The sequence below is a fragment of the Plectropomus leopardus genome, chromosome 18 (assembly GCF_026936395.1).
Source record: "Plectropomus leopardus strain MGB_pleo_1.0 chromosome 18, ASM2693639v1, whole genome shotgun sequence".
Classification (NCBI taxonomy): domain Eukaryota; kingdom Metazoa; phylum Chordata; class Actinopteri; order Perciformes; family Serranidae; genus Plectropomus; species Plectropomus leopardus.
In genome coordinates this window covers 1098827-1114768 of record NC_142193.1, presented here as the reverse complement: position 1 = coordinate 1114768, position 15942 = coordinate 1098827, and the positions used below count along the sequence as shown (strand labels likewise).

At 42.0% G+C, this 15942-nt stretch overlaps 1 protein-coding gene across 1 annotated transcript in view; it reads left to right on the top strand.

Moving 5' to 3' along the window:
* Positions 1-704: 704 nt before the first annotated feature.
* The window catches only part of LOC121956787 (carbonic anhydrase-related protein 10-like), a 240440-nt gene continuing 225202 nt past the window's right edge, over positions 705-15942 (top strand). The window contains exon 1 of the mRNA XM_042505171.2: positions 705-1144. Coding sequence (XP_042361105.1) covers positions 1084-1144 — 61 coding nt within the window. The 5' untranslated portion in view covers positions 705-1083. The remainder of the gene's footprint in view (positions 1145-15942) is intronic.

Below are 15942 nucleotides of genomic sequence, written 5' to 3'. Positions count from 1 at the left end.
CTTTATGTAGGTCAGTATCAGCCAGCATTTATCACTGCCGTCGGCATCCAACACGCTGCAGCCACAGATGGTTGCTTTGCGACCATGTTGTATTCTTTCTTTTTATTATTATTATTATTTTTAAAAAAATTGGTGGCATTTTTGTCTTTATTGGATAGGACAGAGTCACAGCACGAGAGGGGACGACATGCAGCAAAGGGCTGTGAGCTGGAGTGGAACCCGCAGCCGCTGCGAAAAGGACATTATAGTCATATACGCCGCTCTATCCACTGAGCCACTGGAAGACCCTGTTGTAGTTTTTAGAAATAAAAATGAATCACTGCCCCGAGCGATTTATATATCAAGTTTATTCACTGACATCATCACTGGGCTTTTATTTTATTGCTTTTTTTTCTTTTAACTTTTAAATAAATGTATTGAACGTGACAGTGTTTGCTTCAGTTGTTGCATAAAATATCAATGTTATGGCTTCTAGTAAAGTTTCCTCTATACAAAGGATGACTTTCTCATTCTTTGTGACATTTTAGGCACTTTGCATGGTTTCCCAATAAAACTACTGCTGATTTACAGGCTTCTTCAGCTGAGGGGACACGTTTTTGATTGTTTGACTTTACAAAGATAAAATTGTGTCATCATACAACATCATGAATATGTTGAGTGTGTCAGTATGTGTCGGTGTGTGTGCGCTCTCGGTGCGCTGTGCGTCGTCAGTGAAGTTGCCTGATCCGCTGCAGACGAGTGTGCGCTGCAAACATCCACCCTCTGCAAACGGAAGAACAGACATAAAATACACCATGAAGGGATTTCACAGCTGACAGGTCTTCTGGGAGGATAGATACAGAGATGGTTGATGCTTGTCACGGGTAAAAACATCGAGATGTTGCCCGAGCAGCTGAGCGGGAAGCGAAGGAGGGCGATGCTGTGAGGACGGATCTGCTGCGAGGCTTCAGAGCAGCCGACGGGGAGCAAAGAATCAAAGAAGAGGGGAAAATGTTCAAAGTTAGGCCGCGTCGTCTACAAGTGACACCCCGCAAAGTGTCGTCCCGCAACAGCTGCAACAAATGAGCATGAATTGAACGAAGAATGCATGTCGTTTGGGATATATCTGTGATTCTGCAAACATATTTCATCTGCACGTCATCAGGTAAGCTGCCAAGAAACAACTGGGCTTCTTCAAAACGAGAGAACACAAAAATATAGAATATGGAAAATTAAAAATGAATTAAATTGTTGAAGTGATGTCATCTCATAGTAAGTCACCAATAATTACTAACAGAAATACCATGTCATTATTATAGTGCTATTATGATTAAGGTATTTTTAGTTAAATTTAATTTCCTGTAAAATCACCATGATGACACACCTGCCAAGGTAAGCCATCACCAGTAATTTCACTGGTGAAATTAGGCGTGTGGTTGACAGTATTTACAGTAGGTGTCAACAGGCTGTTTGCATGGAGACACGCAGTATCAGTCACCATTCAGATCCAGAACCACTTATGTGACTCAATTCATGCATCAAAATTCACACATCATAACCCAGTGCTTTCATCTGTAGACTCTCAAGCACACGGGTTCACTCATGTAGAGGACATTAGTAACAATAATAACTTTATTGGTATATCTGGTATATATTAGTATATAACTTTATTGGACACTTAGGATGCAACATATCAATAGAAAGCCACACAGTAAGCAGGAGGAAATTTTAGGCAAAGTTGAGATTAAGTCAAAATAAAAGACAAGAGATCAAAAAATGAAAGACGCAAAATATCATCAGGGATGCACGATAATATCAGCAAGTCAGGGGTACTGGCAGATTTTGGCTTTAAAATGAAATAAGGGAATCACTCAACATGCTAATTTTTGCTTATACCACAAACCAATATTTTTTTTCATTGATAATGTGAACATGTACAAAACAGCAACCTTAAATTTGTTTTTATTGTTTTGCAAAATGAATGAATATTACACAGACTTAAAAGCATTGTATTTCATGTCTCCATCTGCTGGTTGGTCATCATGATAAGAGTGTGCAGAACATGATGTTAATTCCACTACAGAAGAGGCTTGATCATCACTAACATCAGGTGGGAAAAAAGTGGATATATCGATATCAATATCAGATATCAGCAAAAAATCAAATATAGGGCATCCTTGAAAAGAATGTAAACAGTAAAAGCAATACACAGACAATAAGACATCACATCAAAGCAAGTCTATAAAAATGGGTTTTAGGAAGAGATTTAAAAGAAGTGACTGGTTCTGTGAGTCTGGCTGTCCCAGGCTGATGGTTCCAAAGCTGAGGGGCCATGATAGGTAGAACATGGACACCTTTGGATTTCTGGACTGCAGCTTTGAAACGACCACAAAGGCCACACCTGAGAATCTAATGCAAGGGTCAGACTATACTATGTAAGACTAGTTATAGCCCTACTGGCTGTCCTACAGAGTGGGCTCATGCTAGGACATAACCACCCACAGTGACTGAAATAATAATATTAATGAAAATGACAATAGGACAAGAATAAACTGATTACATCACACATTGTGAAAGACTGTTGATCATGGACCAACATTTAGTCTGTCATGTCTCCTTCAAAGTGTTTACAAGATTTTTTAACTCCATAATCACCTAATCTGACACTAGGTGAGTTTCCATTAATCCTCAAATTGCGCAAATTCAAATTGTGAGTATTAAATATGCCTAATGGAAACACGTCACTTTCGAAAAAGCTCACCAAAAAGTTTTCACGCTCGCATGAGGTGGTATTTCAGGTGATTCAAAAAAGCAATACAAGCAATAAAAGTTGAGTGGGTCATCTGGAAGCTTTGAATCCACAATTCCTCTGTGAAATCGTGGACTATCACCTCCCAGAAATCCCCCATACATGGGGGCCCCCACGTATAAGGGGCTTGTATTTCCATTATGGCTCCATAACACGCCTTCGTGGCCTTGTATTGGAAATAATGACGGCTAGTACGGTGGCTGCAATAGAAATAAAGCTGCTAATGTCGCCATGCTTCTTTGAATGTTATCACCAGAGGAGAAGTCACAGAACATCACTCAGCGGAAACACAGTCATCTCACAATTGTGTTTTATTGACATTTCAGAAGTATCCCTCAAGTTTTATGCAAATCTGTAATGGAAACCCACTTATAGTGACTGTTGGAACCAGCAAACATATGTACGTAGTCTGAACTTGGCTTTGGGCTGCAAGTTGGCACATATAGGGTCAGCATATCTGCTTTGTAGCCACTGGGTCTGGGTCTGGGTTTCTCTTCTGGGACAGCTTTAAAAGTGATCAGTAAAATCTGAAAAATTAATTTAAACAGGGAGCCAATGAAGTGCAGCCTGGACTGTTAAAAACCAGTCAAAAACCTAGCTGCAGAATTAAGAACTAGTTTAAGGCAAAAGAGTAACTTATGATTTATTCCAGAAATTAGTTACAGTTCAAAGCTAAGATCTGAATCATATCATACTTTAAATCATACTTTAGTACTCCTAAAGACCTGGCAATACGCTTCGTATCAACAGAGAAGGGACCAAGACTACCCTCAATGAGACTGATAGAGTTTGAGGAACTGGATAATTATATCTCTGTTGAAGGTAATTTTGTGCCATCTAGGAGTGTGACTTCTAAATGTTTCAACTCTAAACGTTTAGAAAAACACTAAGTGTTTGAAAAATTGCCAACCGTTTAAATGTTAATTAATTTTTTTTTCACGTCATAATGTGCGGATGTTGTCAGTACCGGATCCGTTCGGCCTGCCTGATCCTTTCCGTGCATGCGCAAGCAGGCCTTGGATAGCTGCGTACAGCAGCCTCACTTAGACAAAAATGTACGCCAGTACCTGGTCCGTGCCTCCTAACCTGCCCTTATGTGTAGAGGAATTATGCTTGTAATCCAGTTTCCATGCTGACAGCTTGTCTCAGAAAAAAAAAAGAGGCCAAAAAGCAAAATGTGCATAGAATATAACTGATTATTGATAGATGAAAACAACTTATGATTAAAAAGATGTTTGCATGTGAAGAGTTTCATAACAACAATTTAATTATAATTGTATATATATTATAATATTATTATTGTATTAATTATTTATATTGACATTACATTAAAAAGGTGTTTGCAAGTGAGGAGTTTCACAACAACTATTTACTTATAATTGTATATATAAATATAATAATAATATTATTATTGTATCATAATATATATCACAGTGCATCAGGAACTGCTAAGCTAATTTTGACATTTTATGGGTGCTTTTGGAGGTTATTGAGGATGCTCAATTCATTTCTGATATTTTCAAAATATATGTTTTAAACCAGAAGTCTGCATATTCTAACTGCAGTTGGGCTGATTTTGATTAATTTTTATTCAGTTTAGACATTTTAGAGAACACAATGAATTGCCTGTATTAGACGTTTGGCTTACTCTGTATTATGCATTTGTTCTATTCATGTGTTTATAAATATAGTACAGTTTAGAGGGTAGAAGGTAGATTTATTGGATTTTTTTAAACAAAGTTTTACAATAAATTAAAAATTACAATTAATGAATGACTTTACTGATTTGAAGTTATATCAGTTATTTCAAATACATAATACAGAGTAAGCTACCTGTCTAATGCAGGCAATTCATTGTGTTCTCTAAAATGTCTAAATTTCTGGCTTTAAACTTCTGGTTTAAAACATACAATTTGAAAATATCAGCATCGTCAATAACCTCCAAAAGCACCCATAAAATGTCAAAATTAGCCACAGCAGTTAATCTATACATTTGACACATGCTGCACAGTGCATAGCCTGGTAGAAAGTCCCAAGCCACAGACTCTGAAATGTTTTGAAAAGAGCATTAAAAAAGCGCTGTGTCTCACTTTGAGCAAATTTAAGAGACTAAAGTAAAATGTTAACTTTGTGGCAGTAAATCAACTAATTTACTTTAATAGTACTGGAACAATGCAAAATCTATTAAAATATAAACATCTAACTGTAACGTTGAGTGATGTGAGCGACGTTATTTGTGCAAGACTACAGCACTACAGTTAGGGATAGGGACTGTTTGTTATTTATGAGGGGGGAAGGGGTGCTGCAAAATGGGAGGAAGAAGAGGGACTCGTATTTTTAATTTTGGCTTAGGTGAAGGACATACAACTTAAAATGGTAGGATTTTATATATATTTCTATTTAAACAAAAAAGTCACACTCCAGCCACCCCACTTCTCTGATAAATGAGGTACAGTCTCACAACACTAACACAGAAGCTTAAGCAATGTCCTGCTGTGGACAGGGCAGCAGCAAAACATACTTTAACCACCTAAAAAAAGGGACATACTTCCCTCAGTAAATGGATTCTCTCTCGAGCATGGTTTAGTGGAACAAAAACAGTACTCCAATTAAATGGCCTAATTCAACTAACCATAACCGGAAAAACAATATCTTTGAAAAATTTCAATCTTGCTTCCATCAGAAACACAGCTCTTAAAACAGCTCTGCTGAAAGTAACCAACAACATTCTATTGCATGCTGATAAAAGCATATTCTATTTTAGTTTTAATGGATTTATCTGCTGCATTCAATATCATTGATCACACCATTTTACTTAATAGATTACAGAAGTGGGTTGGTGCCTCTGGTTTTACCTATACCTGTTTGATAGACAATTCAAGTTTTACATGAACAATTATGTGTCTTCATCTGCTCCGTTCTCATGAGGGGTCCCACGGGGGTCACACCTAGGACCTATTTTGTTCTCATTATATGTCAATTTTTAATTTTTCAATTTTATTTATAGAGCCCATTATCACAAAACATGGTTTGCCTTAGAAGGCTTTACAGTGTACGACATCCCTCTGCCCTTAGACCCCTGGAAGAGGGATCTCTCATCATCCTCTACCGCTCTTCCTGAGGTTTCTTCCTTTTTTTTCCCCCGTTTCAGGGGTTCTTTTTCGGGAGTTTTTCCTTGGGTGATGTGAGGGTCTAAGGGCAGAGGGATGTCGTACACTGTAAAGCCCTCTGAGGCAAACCATGTTTTGTGATAATGGGCTCTATAAATAAAATTGACTTGACTTGACTTGACTTTATCAAAGAGGAAGGTCTTAAGTCTATCCTTAAAAGTTGAAACGGTGTCTGCCTACCTGACCAAAACTGGAAGATGGTTCCATAGGAGAGGAGCGTGGTAGCTAAAGGCTCCGGTTCCTATCCTACTTTTGGAAACTTTCGGAACCACAAGTAACCCTGCATTTTCAGAGCGCAGTGATCTTGAGGGTTGGTAAGGAACTATGAGCTACGACAGATAGGATGGAGCCTGACCATTTAGAGCTTTGTAAGTAAAGAGGAGCAGGATTTTAAATTCAATCCTGGATTTCATAGGGAGCCAGTGCAAAGAAGCTAAAACAGGAGAAATATGATCCCTTTTCTTGCTTCCCGTTAGAACATGAGCAGTGGCGTTTTGCACCAGTTGGAGAGACCTAAGAGATTTGTTGGGGCAACCAAATAATAGGGAGTTACAGTAATCCAGCCTAGAGGTGACAAATGCATGTACTAATTTTTCAGCGTCTGTTTGGGACAGGATATGTCTAATTTTTGCGATGTTACGCAAGTGAAAGAAAGCCGTCCTTGAAGTTTGTTTTATATGGGAGGCAAAAGATAAATCTTGATCAAATAAAACTTTGAGGTTCCGTACAGTAGTGCTAGAGGCCAAGGTACTGCCATCTGGAGAAATTACATTGTTAGAAAAGGAGCTTCTGAGGTGTTTGGGGCCAAGAACAATAACTTCAGTTTTTTCTGAATTCAACATCAGGAAATTACGGCTCATCCAGGCTTTTACATCCTTAAGACATGTTTGAAGTCTAGATAGCTGATCATTTTCATCTGGTTTCATAGATAGACATAATTGCGTATTGTCAGCATAACAATGGAAATTTATAGTGTTTTCTAATTATGTTGCCTAGAGGAAGCATATATAAAGTAAAAAGTATTGGTCCAAGCACCGAACCTTGTGGCACTCCAAAGCAGACCTTAGTATGTGCGGAGGGTTGATCGTTGATGTTAACAAATTGGAAACGATCTGTATGTATGTATGTATGACTTAAACCAGGCTAGTGACGTTCCTTTAAGGCCAATTAAGTTTTCCAGTCTGTGCAGTAAGATTTGATGGTCAATGGTGTCAAATGCGGCACTGAGATCTAATAGAATTAAAACAGAGACCAGACCTGTGTCAGAAGCGATAAATAAGTCGTTATTAATTTTTGCAAGTGCCGTCTCTGTACTATGATGAACTCTGAAGCCTGACTGAAAGTTCTCGAATAAACTATTATCTTGGAGAAAGTCACAGAGTTCATGAGCAACCACTCTCTCAAGGATTTTAGAAATAAAGGGGAGATTAGATATCGGTCTATAGTTAGCTAAAATCTCAGGATCAAGAGTGGGCTTCTTTAGGAGAGGTTTAATGACAGCTACTTTAAAAGACTGAGGTACATAGCCTGTTAATAAAGACGCATTGATTATATCTAAGAAAAAGTTTTCTAATAAGGGCAAAACTTCCTTAAGGAGCTTAGTTGGGATGGGGTCTAGCAGGCATGTTGATGGCTTAGATGCAGAAATCAAAGTATAGAGTCGATGAAGGTCAATGGGGGGAGAAACGGTCTAAATAAATTTCAGGCCTTGCTGCCATATCCAGGCTATCTGTGTCCGGGGCCAAGTCAGGTAAGGGCAAGAGGTGATGGATACTTATCTCGAATAGTTAGAATTTTATCATTAAAGAAAGTCATAAAGTCGTCATTGCTTAGGGCAGAAGGAATACAAGGCTCTATGGAGCTGTGACTCTGAGTCAGCCTGGCTACAGTGCTAAAAGGAAACCTGGGATTGTTTTTGTTTTCCTCAATTAATGACAAGTAATAGTTTGCCCTGGCATGGCGGAGGGCCTTCTTATACACTTTAAGACTGTCCAGCCAGACTAAACGGGACTCTTCCAGGTTGGCTGAACGCCAGTGTCTTTCAAATTTTCATGACGTTTGTTTCAATTTGCGGATCTGGACATTAAACCAAGGAGCTAATTTTCTTTGTTTCATTGTTTTCTTCTTGAAGGGTGCAACAGTGTCGAGAGCTGATCGCAGTGAGCCAGTAGCATTATCAACGAGACAATCAATTTGAGATTGACTTAAGTTAGTAGGAGTATTCTCAGTCGCTGTAAGACATGGTAATGATGTCAATGCAGAAGGAATCAGTTTCTTAAATTTAGCCAATGCTAGATCAGATAGACATCTAGAAAAGTAACTCTTACTAAGAGACTTGAAGTCGAGTAATAAAAAATTGAAAGTTATGAAATAATGGTCTGACAAAACAGGAATCTCAGGAAAGACTAATAAATCTTCAATATCGATGCCGTATGCGAGGACTAGATCGAGGGTGTGATTGTAGTGGTGGGTGGGTTTATGTACACACTGACTGAAGCCAATTGAATCCAAAAGCATGGAGAAAGCAGAACTAAGGCTATCACTATTAATATCCATGTGAATGTTCAAATCCCCTACGATAATAATTTTGTCTGATTTAAGCACTAAACTTGATATAAGCTCAGAGAATTCAAATAGAAATTCAAAGTAAGGGCCGGGGGCGTGGTACGCTATGCCAAATAGAATTGGCTGTAGAGTTTTCCAGGATGGGTGAGAAAGACAAAGAAAAAGGCTTTCAAATGAACTATAGTTTAGCTTAGCCTTACTGTGAATTGCTAAGCTTGAATCAAAAATAGCAGCGACTCCCCCTCCTCGGCCAGTGTCCCGTGCAACGTGACTATTTGTATGACCAAGAGGAGTAGATTCATTCAGGCTAACGTACTCATCAGGATAAAGCCAGGTCTCAGTGAGGCATAATAAATCAAAGGTTATCCAATATTAAATCAGTGACTAAATGAGCCTTGGTTGATAAGGATCTAACATTGAAGAGTCCGTATTTAATTCTCCTGTTATGATGCTGTTTGATAGGAGATGAGTTGATTTTTATGAGATTTTCTTGTACAAATCCCCTTTTGTTTATTTTAGCTTTAAACAAATGAAGTGGTCGGGGGACAGACACCATTTTTATAACATTTACATTATGGGTGTGTGACTGTGCTAGAGGAAGCTCAGAGAAGCGTGTAAGACTGCGACTCTGCAACCTGGTCCCAACTCTGGGATGTCATGGCTTTGGGCCTCTAATAAACTCGGCCAGATTCCTAGAGAGTAGAGTGGCTCCATCCAAAGTGGGATGGATGCCATCCCTTCGGATAAGACTACGTTTCCCCCAAAAAGGAGTGCCAATTATTAACGAAGCCCACATCATTTTCTGGACACCACCACAACAATCAGCGGTTGAGTGATGACATGAGGCTAAACATGTCATCACTGGTCACATTGGGGAGGGGTCCAGAGAAGATTACGGTGTCTGACATCGTCTTTGCGTATTCACACACTGACTCTATGTTAATTTTAGTGACCTCCGATTGGCATAACCGGGTGTCATTGCTGCTGACGTGAATAACAATCTTACTGTATTTACGTTTAGCCAGCAGCTTCAAATTTGACTCGACGTCGTTCGCTCTGGCCCCAGGGATACATTTGACTATGGCTGCTAGTGTCACTAACTTCATGTTTCGCAAAATAGAGCTACCAATGACCAGGGTTGTGTCCTCGGCCAGTGTGTCACTGAGCGAGGAGTACTTATATGAAACGTGAAGGGGGGGTGGGAGGTGTACCGTGGGCTTCGGCTTACTATGCTTCGCTCGGACAGTCACCCAGCCTCCCGGCTGCACGGGGGTTGCCGGGGGATGGCTAGCAGAGGCTATGCTATGTTGGTCCACACCGGCTACAGGGGGCTCGCTAACTATCGCAGCTAATGAGGGATTATCCACGGTGCGGAGCAGCGCTTCCAGATCGCTAAGCCTCGCCTCCAGTGCAGCAAATAAACTACACTTGTTACAGGTAACACTATAACTAAAGGAGGCAGAGGAGTAACTAAACATCTGACACACTGAGCAGGAGAGAGCAGAAGAGGGAGAGGAGCAGGGAGAAGCCATCACTAACCAGAGCTAATGCTAAAGTAGCTAACGGGCTAACAGTGAGTGAGCGGCTGTGTGAATAAACAGGAAAAACCGCTGAGAGGAGAAAACAGCTGTGAGTGATTAAATAAAACTTATGTGAGTTTTCGGTCACAGACAAATAAAAAGCAGTCGAAGGAACAAGTTAAAAGATTAGCTGGGAGTCGCTCATAGGAGCAGCTCAGAGATGCTACCAGAGGCACAGACAAAGATGCATCGGAAATGAGGTCACACGCTTACCCACAGTACGTCAGAGATGTGCTGCCTGTGGGCAATCTTCTTAACCCCACTAGTGGTATCTCTTATCTTATGTGGATGACATGCAGCTTTACTTCTTTGTTGAAACTATTAATCTCAACCACCCTACCACACTACATGTGACTGCATAGCTCCTATTACAAATTGGATGTTGAATTTTCTTCTTCTAAATTCTGACAAAACTGAGGTCCTTGGGATCAGCACTGATGGCTTTAGTAAGGAGGTCAATCAATATATTGGCTCCCTCGTTAGCAATATAAAAACAGCCTAAAAAAATCTTGGTGTCCTGTGTGACCAAAATCTGAACTTAAAATCTCATATTACAAAACTAATTCAGACATTCTCCTCCAGTCAAGAAATATCACAAAATCAAACCAATACTATCAGCAAAAAACTTTTAGTGCATAATTTCTCACTCTTCACTTGTATTATACAGTCTTCCATGGTCATCAGCGCCACATAACACCAACTCTTACCTCTCTCTTTATTAGCTGCCAGTTTAACACAGAATTGATTTTAAAATTTTGCTTATCACTTGCAAGGCCTTGCATAGCCTGGTCCCTGAATATATTGCAGAGCCCCCCCTTTTTTTTACTGGTCAGCCACTTCTATCATCATATCAAGGCCTCCTATCTATTCCCCATTTCTATTTTCTATTTCCCTGAGCTACCACCTTATTGTGGTGGAGGGGTTTGCGTGTCCCAGTGATCCTAGTGATCAGTTGTCAGGGGCTTTATCCCCCTGGTAGGGTCACCCATGGCAAACAGGTCCTAGGGGAGGGACCAGACAAAGTGTAGCTCACAAGACCCTTATGATGAAGACAACAAATGGGGCCCGGCCAGGCACAGCCCGAAGAGGTGACATGGGACCTCCTGCCCATGGGCTCACCACCCATGGGAGGGGCTATAGGGGTCAGGTGCAGTGTGAGTTGGGCGGCAGCCGAAGGCGGGGACCTTGGCAGTCCAATCCTCGGCTGCAGAAGCTAGCTCTGGGGACGTGGAATGTCACCTCTTCGTCGGGGAAGGAGCCTGAGCTGGTGCGCGAGGTTGAGAAGTTCCAACTAGATATAGTCGGCCTCACCTCGACGCACAGCGTGGGCTCCAGAACCAGTCTTCTTGAGAGGGGATGGACTCTCTTCCACTCTGGAGTTGCCACTGGTGAGAGGCGCCAGACAGGGGTGGCAATACTTATTGCCCCCAGGCTCGGTGCATGTACGTTGGAGTTTACCCTGGTGAATGAGAGGGTAGCCTCCCTCCGCCTTCGAGTTGGGGGACGGATCCTGACTATTGTTTGTGCCTATGGTCCAAACGGCAGTTCAGAGTATCCACCCTTTTTGGAGTCCTTAGAGGGGGTGCTGGAGAGTGCTCCTTGTGGGGACTCCCTTGTTCTGCTGGGGGACTTCAACGCTCATGTTGGCAATGACAGTGAGACCTGGAGGGGCATGATCGGGAAGAATGACCCCCCCGATCTGAACCCCAGTGGTGTTTTGTTATTGGACTTCTGTGCTCGCCACAGATTGTCCATAGCGAACACCATGTTCAAGCATAAGGGTGTCCATATGCGCACTTGGCATCAGGACACCCTAGGCCGCAGTTCAACGATCGACTTTGTAGTCGTATCGTTGGGTACCCAGGGTTCCTCAAGGCCCTGGATGTTGTGGGGCTGTCGTGGCTGACACGACTCTACAACATTGCGTGGACATCGGGGGCAGTGCCTTTGGACTGGCAGATTGGGGTGGTGGTCCCTCTTTTTAAGAAGGGGGACCAGAGGGTGTGTTCCAACTACAGGGGGATCACACTCCTCAGCCTCCCTGGTAAGGTCTATTCGGGGGTACTAGAGAGGAGAGTCCACCGGATAGTCGAACCCTGGATTCAGGAGGAGCAATGCGGTTTTTGCCCCGGTCGTGGAACTGTGGACCAGCTCTGGACCCTTGGCAGGGTCCTTGAGGGTGCATGGGACTTTGCCCAACCAGTCCACATATGCTTTGTGGACTTGGAGAAGGCATTCGACTGTGTCCCTCGGGGATTCCTGTGGGGGGTTCTCCAGGAATATGGGGTTTTGGACCCCCTAATACGGGCTGTCTGTTCCCCGTATGACCGGTGCCAGAGCTTGGCCCGCATTGCCGGCAGTAAGTCAAACTCATTTCCGGTGAGGGTTGGACTCCGCCAGGGCTGCCCTTTGTCACCGATTCTGTTCATAACTTTTATGGACAGAATTTCTAGGCGCAGCCAGGGTGTTGAGGGGGTCTGGTTTGGTGACCTCAGGATTGGGTCTCTGCTCTTTGCAGATGATGTGGTCCTGTTGGCTTCATCAGGCCGTGACCTTCAGCTCTCATTGGATCAGTTCGCAGCCGAGTGTGAAGCGGCCGGGATGAGAATCAGCACCTCCAAATCTGAGGCCATGGTTCTCAGCCGGAAAAGGGTGGAGTGCCCCCTCTGGATCGGGGACGAAGTCCTGCCCCAAGTGGAGGAGTTTAAGTACCTCGAGGTCTTGTTCACGAGTGAGGGAAGGATGGAGTGGGAGATCTACAGGCGGATTGGTGCAGCATCTGCAGTAATGCGGACTCTGCACCGATCTGTCGTGGTGAAGAGGGAGCTGAGCCGAAAGGCAAAGCTCTCGATTTACCGGTCGATCTTTGTTCCTACCCTCACCTATGGTCACGAGCTTTGGGTAGTGACCGAAAGAACAAGATCGCAGGTACAAGCAGCTGAAATGAGTTTCCTCCGTAGGGTGGCTGGGCTCTCCCTAAGAGATAGGGTGAGAAGCTCGGTCATTCGGGAGGAGCTCGGAGTAGAGCCACTGCTCCTCCACGTTGAGAAGAGCCAGATGAGGTGGCTCGGGCATCTAATTAGGATGCCTCCAGGACGCCTCCCTGGTGAGATGTTCAGGGCACGTCCCACCGGTAGGAGGCCCCGGGGAAGACCCAGGACACCAGGAGAGATTATGTCTCAAAGCTGGCCTGGGAACGCCTCGGGGTCCCCCGGGAAGAGTGGCCGGGGAGAGGGAAGTCTGGGCTTCCCTGCTTAGGCTGCTGCCCTCGCGACCCGACCCCGGATAAGCGGAAGAAAATGGATGGATGGATGGATGGATATTTTAAATCCAGAGGTGATTTAGCTTCTGCAGTTGTTGCTCCCAAACTCTGGAGTAGCCATGCCTTTGTAATCAGAATTGCTGAATCTGTGCCTTGCTTTAAGCGGCTCCTGACAAGTCATTTGTATAGGTTAACCTTTTTATAGAATTTACCCTGTATGCCACAAGTAACACTTACCTATGTATAATCCTTATGTATATGTATGTATGTTTTTATGCATGTGTATGTACTTGAATTTTTATGTGTTTATTTTATCTAAATGTGCGCTTTTTAACTGTTTTAGAAAGTGCCATATAAATAAAGCATTATTATTATGTATGCATACATATATCTAGTAGACCACCTTCACACACACACACAGAAGCAAACACATTTCCTCAAATACTCACACAGAGCACATGCATGAGTGCAAACGTACACAACTAGCTCCGAAGCACACAAACACACAGGCAACCACTGGGGTATTGCACATTGTGCTCAGTATTCTTTTCAGGCGATAGACATAGCCTAGATGATAATGAAAAATAAAATGCTCAGATTGTCTCTATGAACTAATCTTTGGAAGGTTATTGGTTATTTGTATGTAAACATTCTTTTGTGTAATTTCTTGTGTAAATTAAGGATATTTTAGTCAATTCTCAGAGGTTGAAATTGAATTGACCAGATGCAGATTCTGGCATGGGAGAGTATTCCATAACTCCTGTTCTTCTAACGTCATCTTTCTAATGTTGGTTAAAGCCGTTCTGGCTGTACGATGTTCGTTGTGTAGTCCAGTAAAATAGCAGCTGAATTACTGTTGTACTTGAAATGGCCACCATGGTCACAGGCTTTCCTCAGGATGTACATGTCATCTCCATCATTAGCCCTTTTTACACAGGGATTGCGCTATAGACCTGCTACGATGTCCCTGCTTTATGCCACCTTTGCATTTTTACACAGAACTAAACACCAGTGACATCATTCAGCCTCATTGTGTGACTTTAGATAGCATGCTTGCATTGCAGAATCAAAAGAGGCATGAAAGGTGTGACACAACAGCATCAGCCTTTAGTGTGACATATAACGGGCATTGGTTGTGTTTTTAAAACAATAACAATGTCATAGCATGTCAATAATAATTATGTAGTGTCTCTGTTATATAATGGCTGGTCTCGTCCTCTGCTCGGAAGATAAGGAGCTCCTGGACCTCACTGTTTTCCTGTTAAGCAGACATTTTTGGCTGCTGTTCCTCCTCTTTTAGGTGTCCGTTAACTGCTTTTAAAATCTTCATCGTGGGGTTGCATGCATTGCATGTCTTAAAAACAGCACACCTATGCAGCACATGACCCTGTCCTGTTTATACAGACCCCATTTCAGCGCTGTTACTACCTTCCGAGATGGATTAAAGGCGAGACAGCTCTGTCCCCGCATTCTATGATTATACCTTTTACACAGAATGACTGCATAATGGCGTAAAATTCCCACCTTGAAGAGGCAGTGTAAAAGAGGCTATTGTGTACTTCTGCAACAATTACACGCATCTAGTCTCTGCAGTGTGAGCGCTCAATCTCTACATCTTTGTCCAACCTTGTCTGGAAAACTGAAAAAAAGTTTGGAGACTGCGTTAGGAGAGCTCATTACCCAGCACCCCCATTATTCATATGTTAGATCTTTTCATCCTCCCCTCCATGTTCTCACACTTTAAATCTTCCACTTGCCTCTTGAGGTCTGTTATCGTATTTTGTACAGATACTATTTTGTCCGACCATGCTGACTGGCCTTTCTTACTAGCTTTAAAATTAGCTTCTACATCATCAGTTCTGCATGAACTGCAGTTGCTTTCTTTTTCGATGTCAGTGGCTTTATTTCCTTTTTTTTAAAGTTGCAAAGTTATCCTCTTATGCGCTCTTCAACTCTGCTCTTATTACAGAAGATATGTCTTTCTTTTTAAAGGAGGAGAGGATATCTGCTTTGATGGATGCAATGTTGATGGTTGATGATCCTTCCACAGGTACAAGTTGAGCTACATCAGTGCACCGTGAACTCTTTTAGGTCTGTGTTATGTCTTACATTGGCGAGACCATCACATTTGCACACATCACCTACATTGATTTTACCGATATTTAACCACACTTTAGCCTACTAATGATAGATTTTGAGTATTTTACGTGAGATTTAAAATGTAAATATTGTTTAAATATGTAAGCCTTAAGGAGCTCAACAGGAGCTCTGAAAAGTCTTACCTGTGTGTCTCACTAGCACCTTCAACATCCTGTTTTTGTATCGTATTTATTGTATTGCAGCAGTAATATTAATCCAATTATTAAAGTAAATTTTCCTGATTATACAGTAAGACTTTCAATTCAGGATTTTTAATTGTACCACAGTATTTTTACTGTGTGGTATTTGTACTTTTACTTAGCCCCTTGAAACCTGTGCAAACTGGCTTGATTTCCTTCAAAGCATGGGAAGAAGGCAATGAGCAACTTGAGAAAAAAAATTAGCAAGAAATTAGTGAGAAGTACAAAGAATTACCTG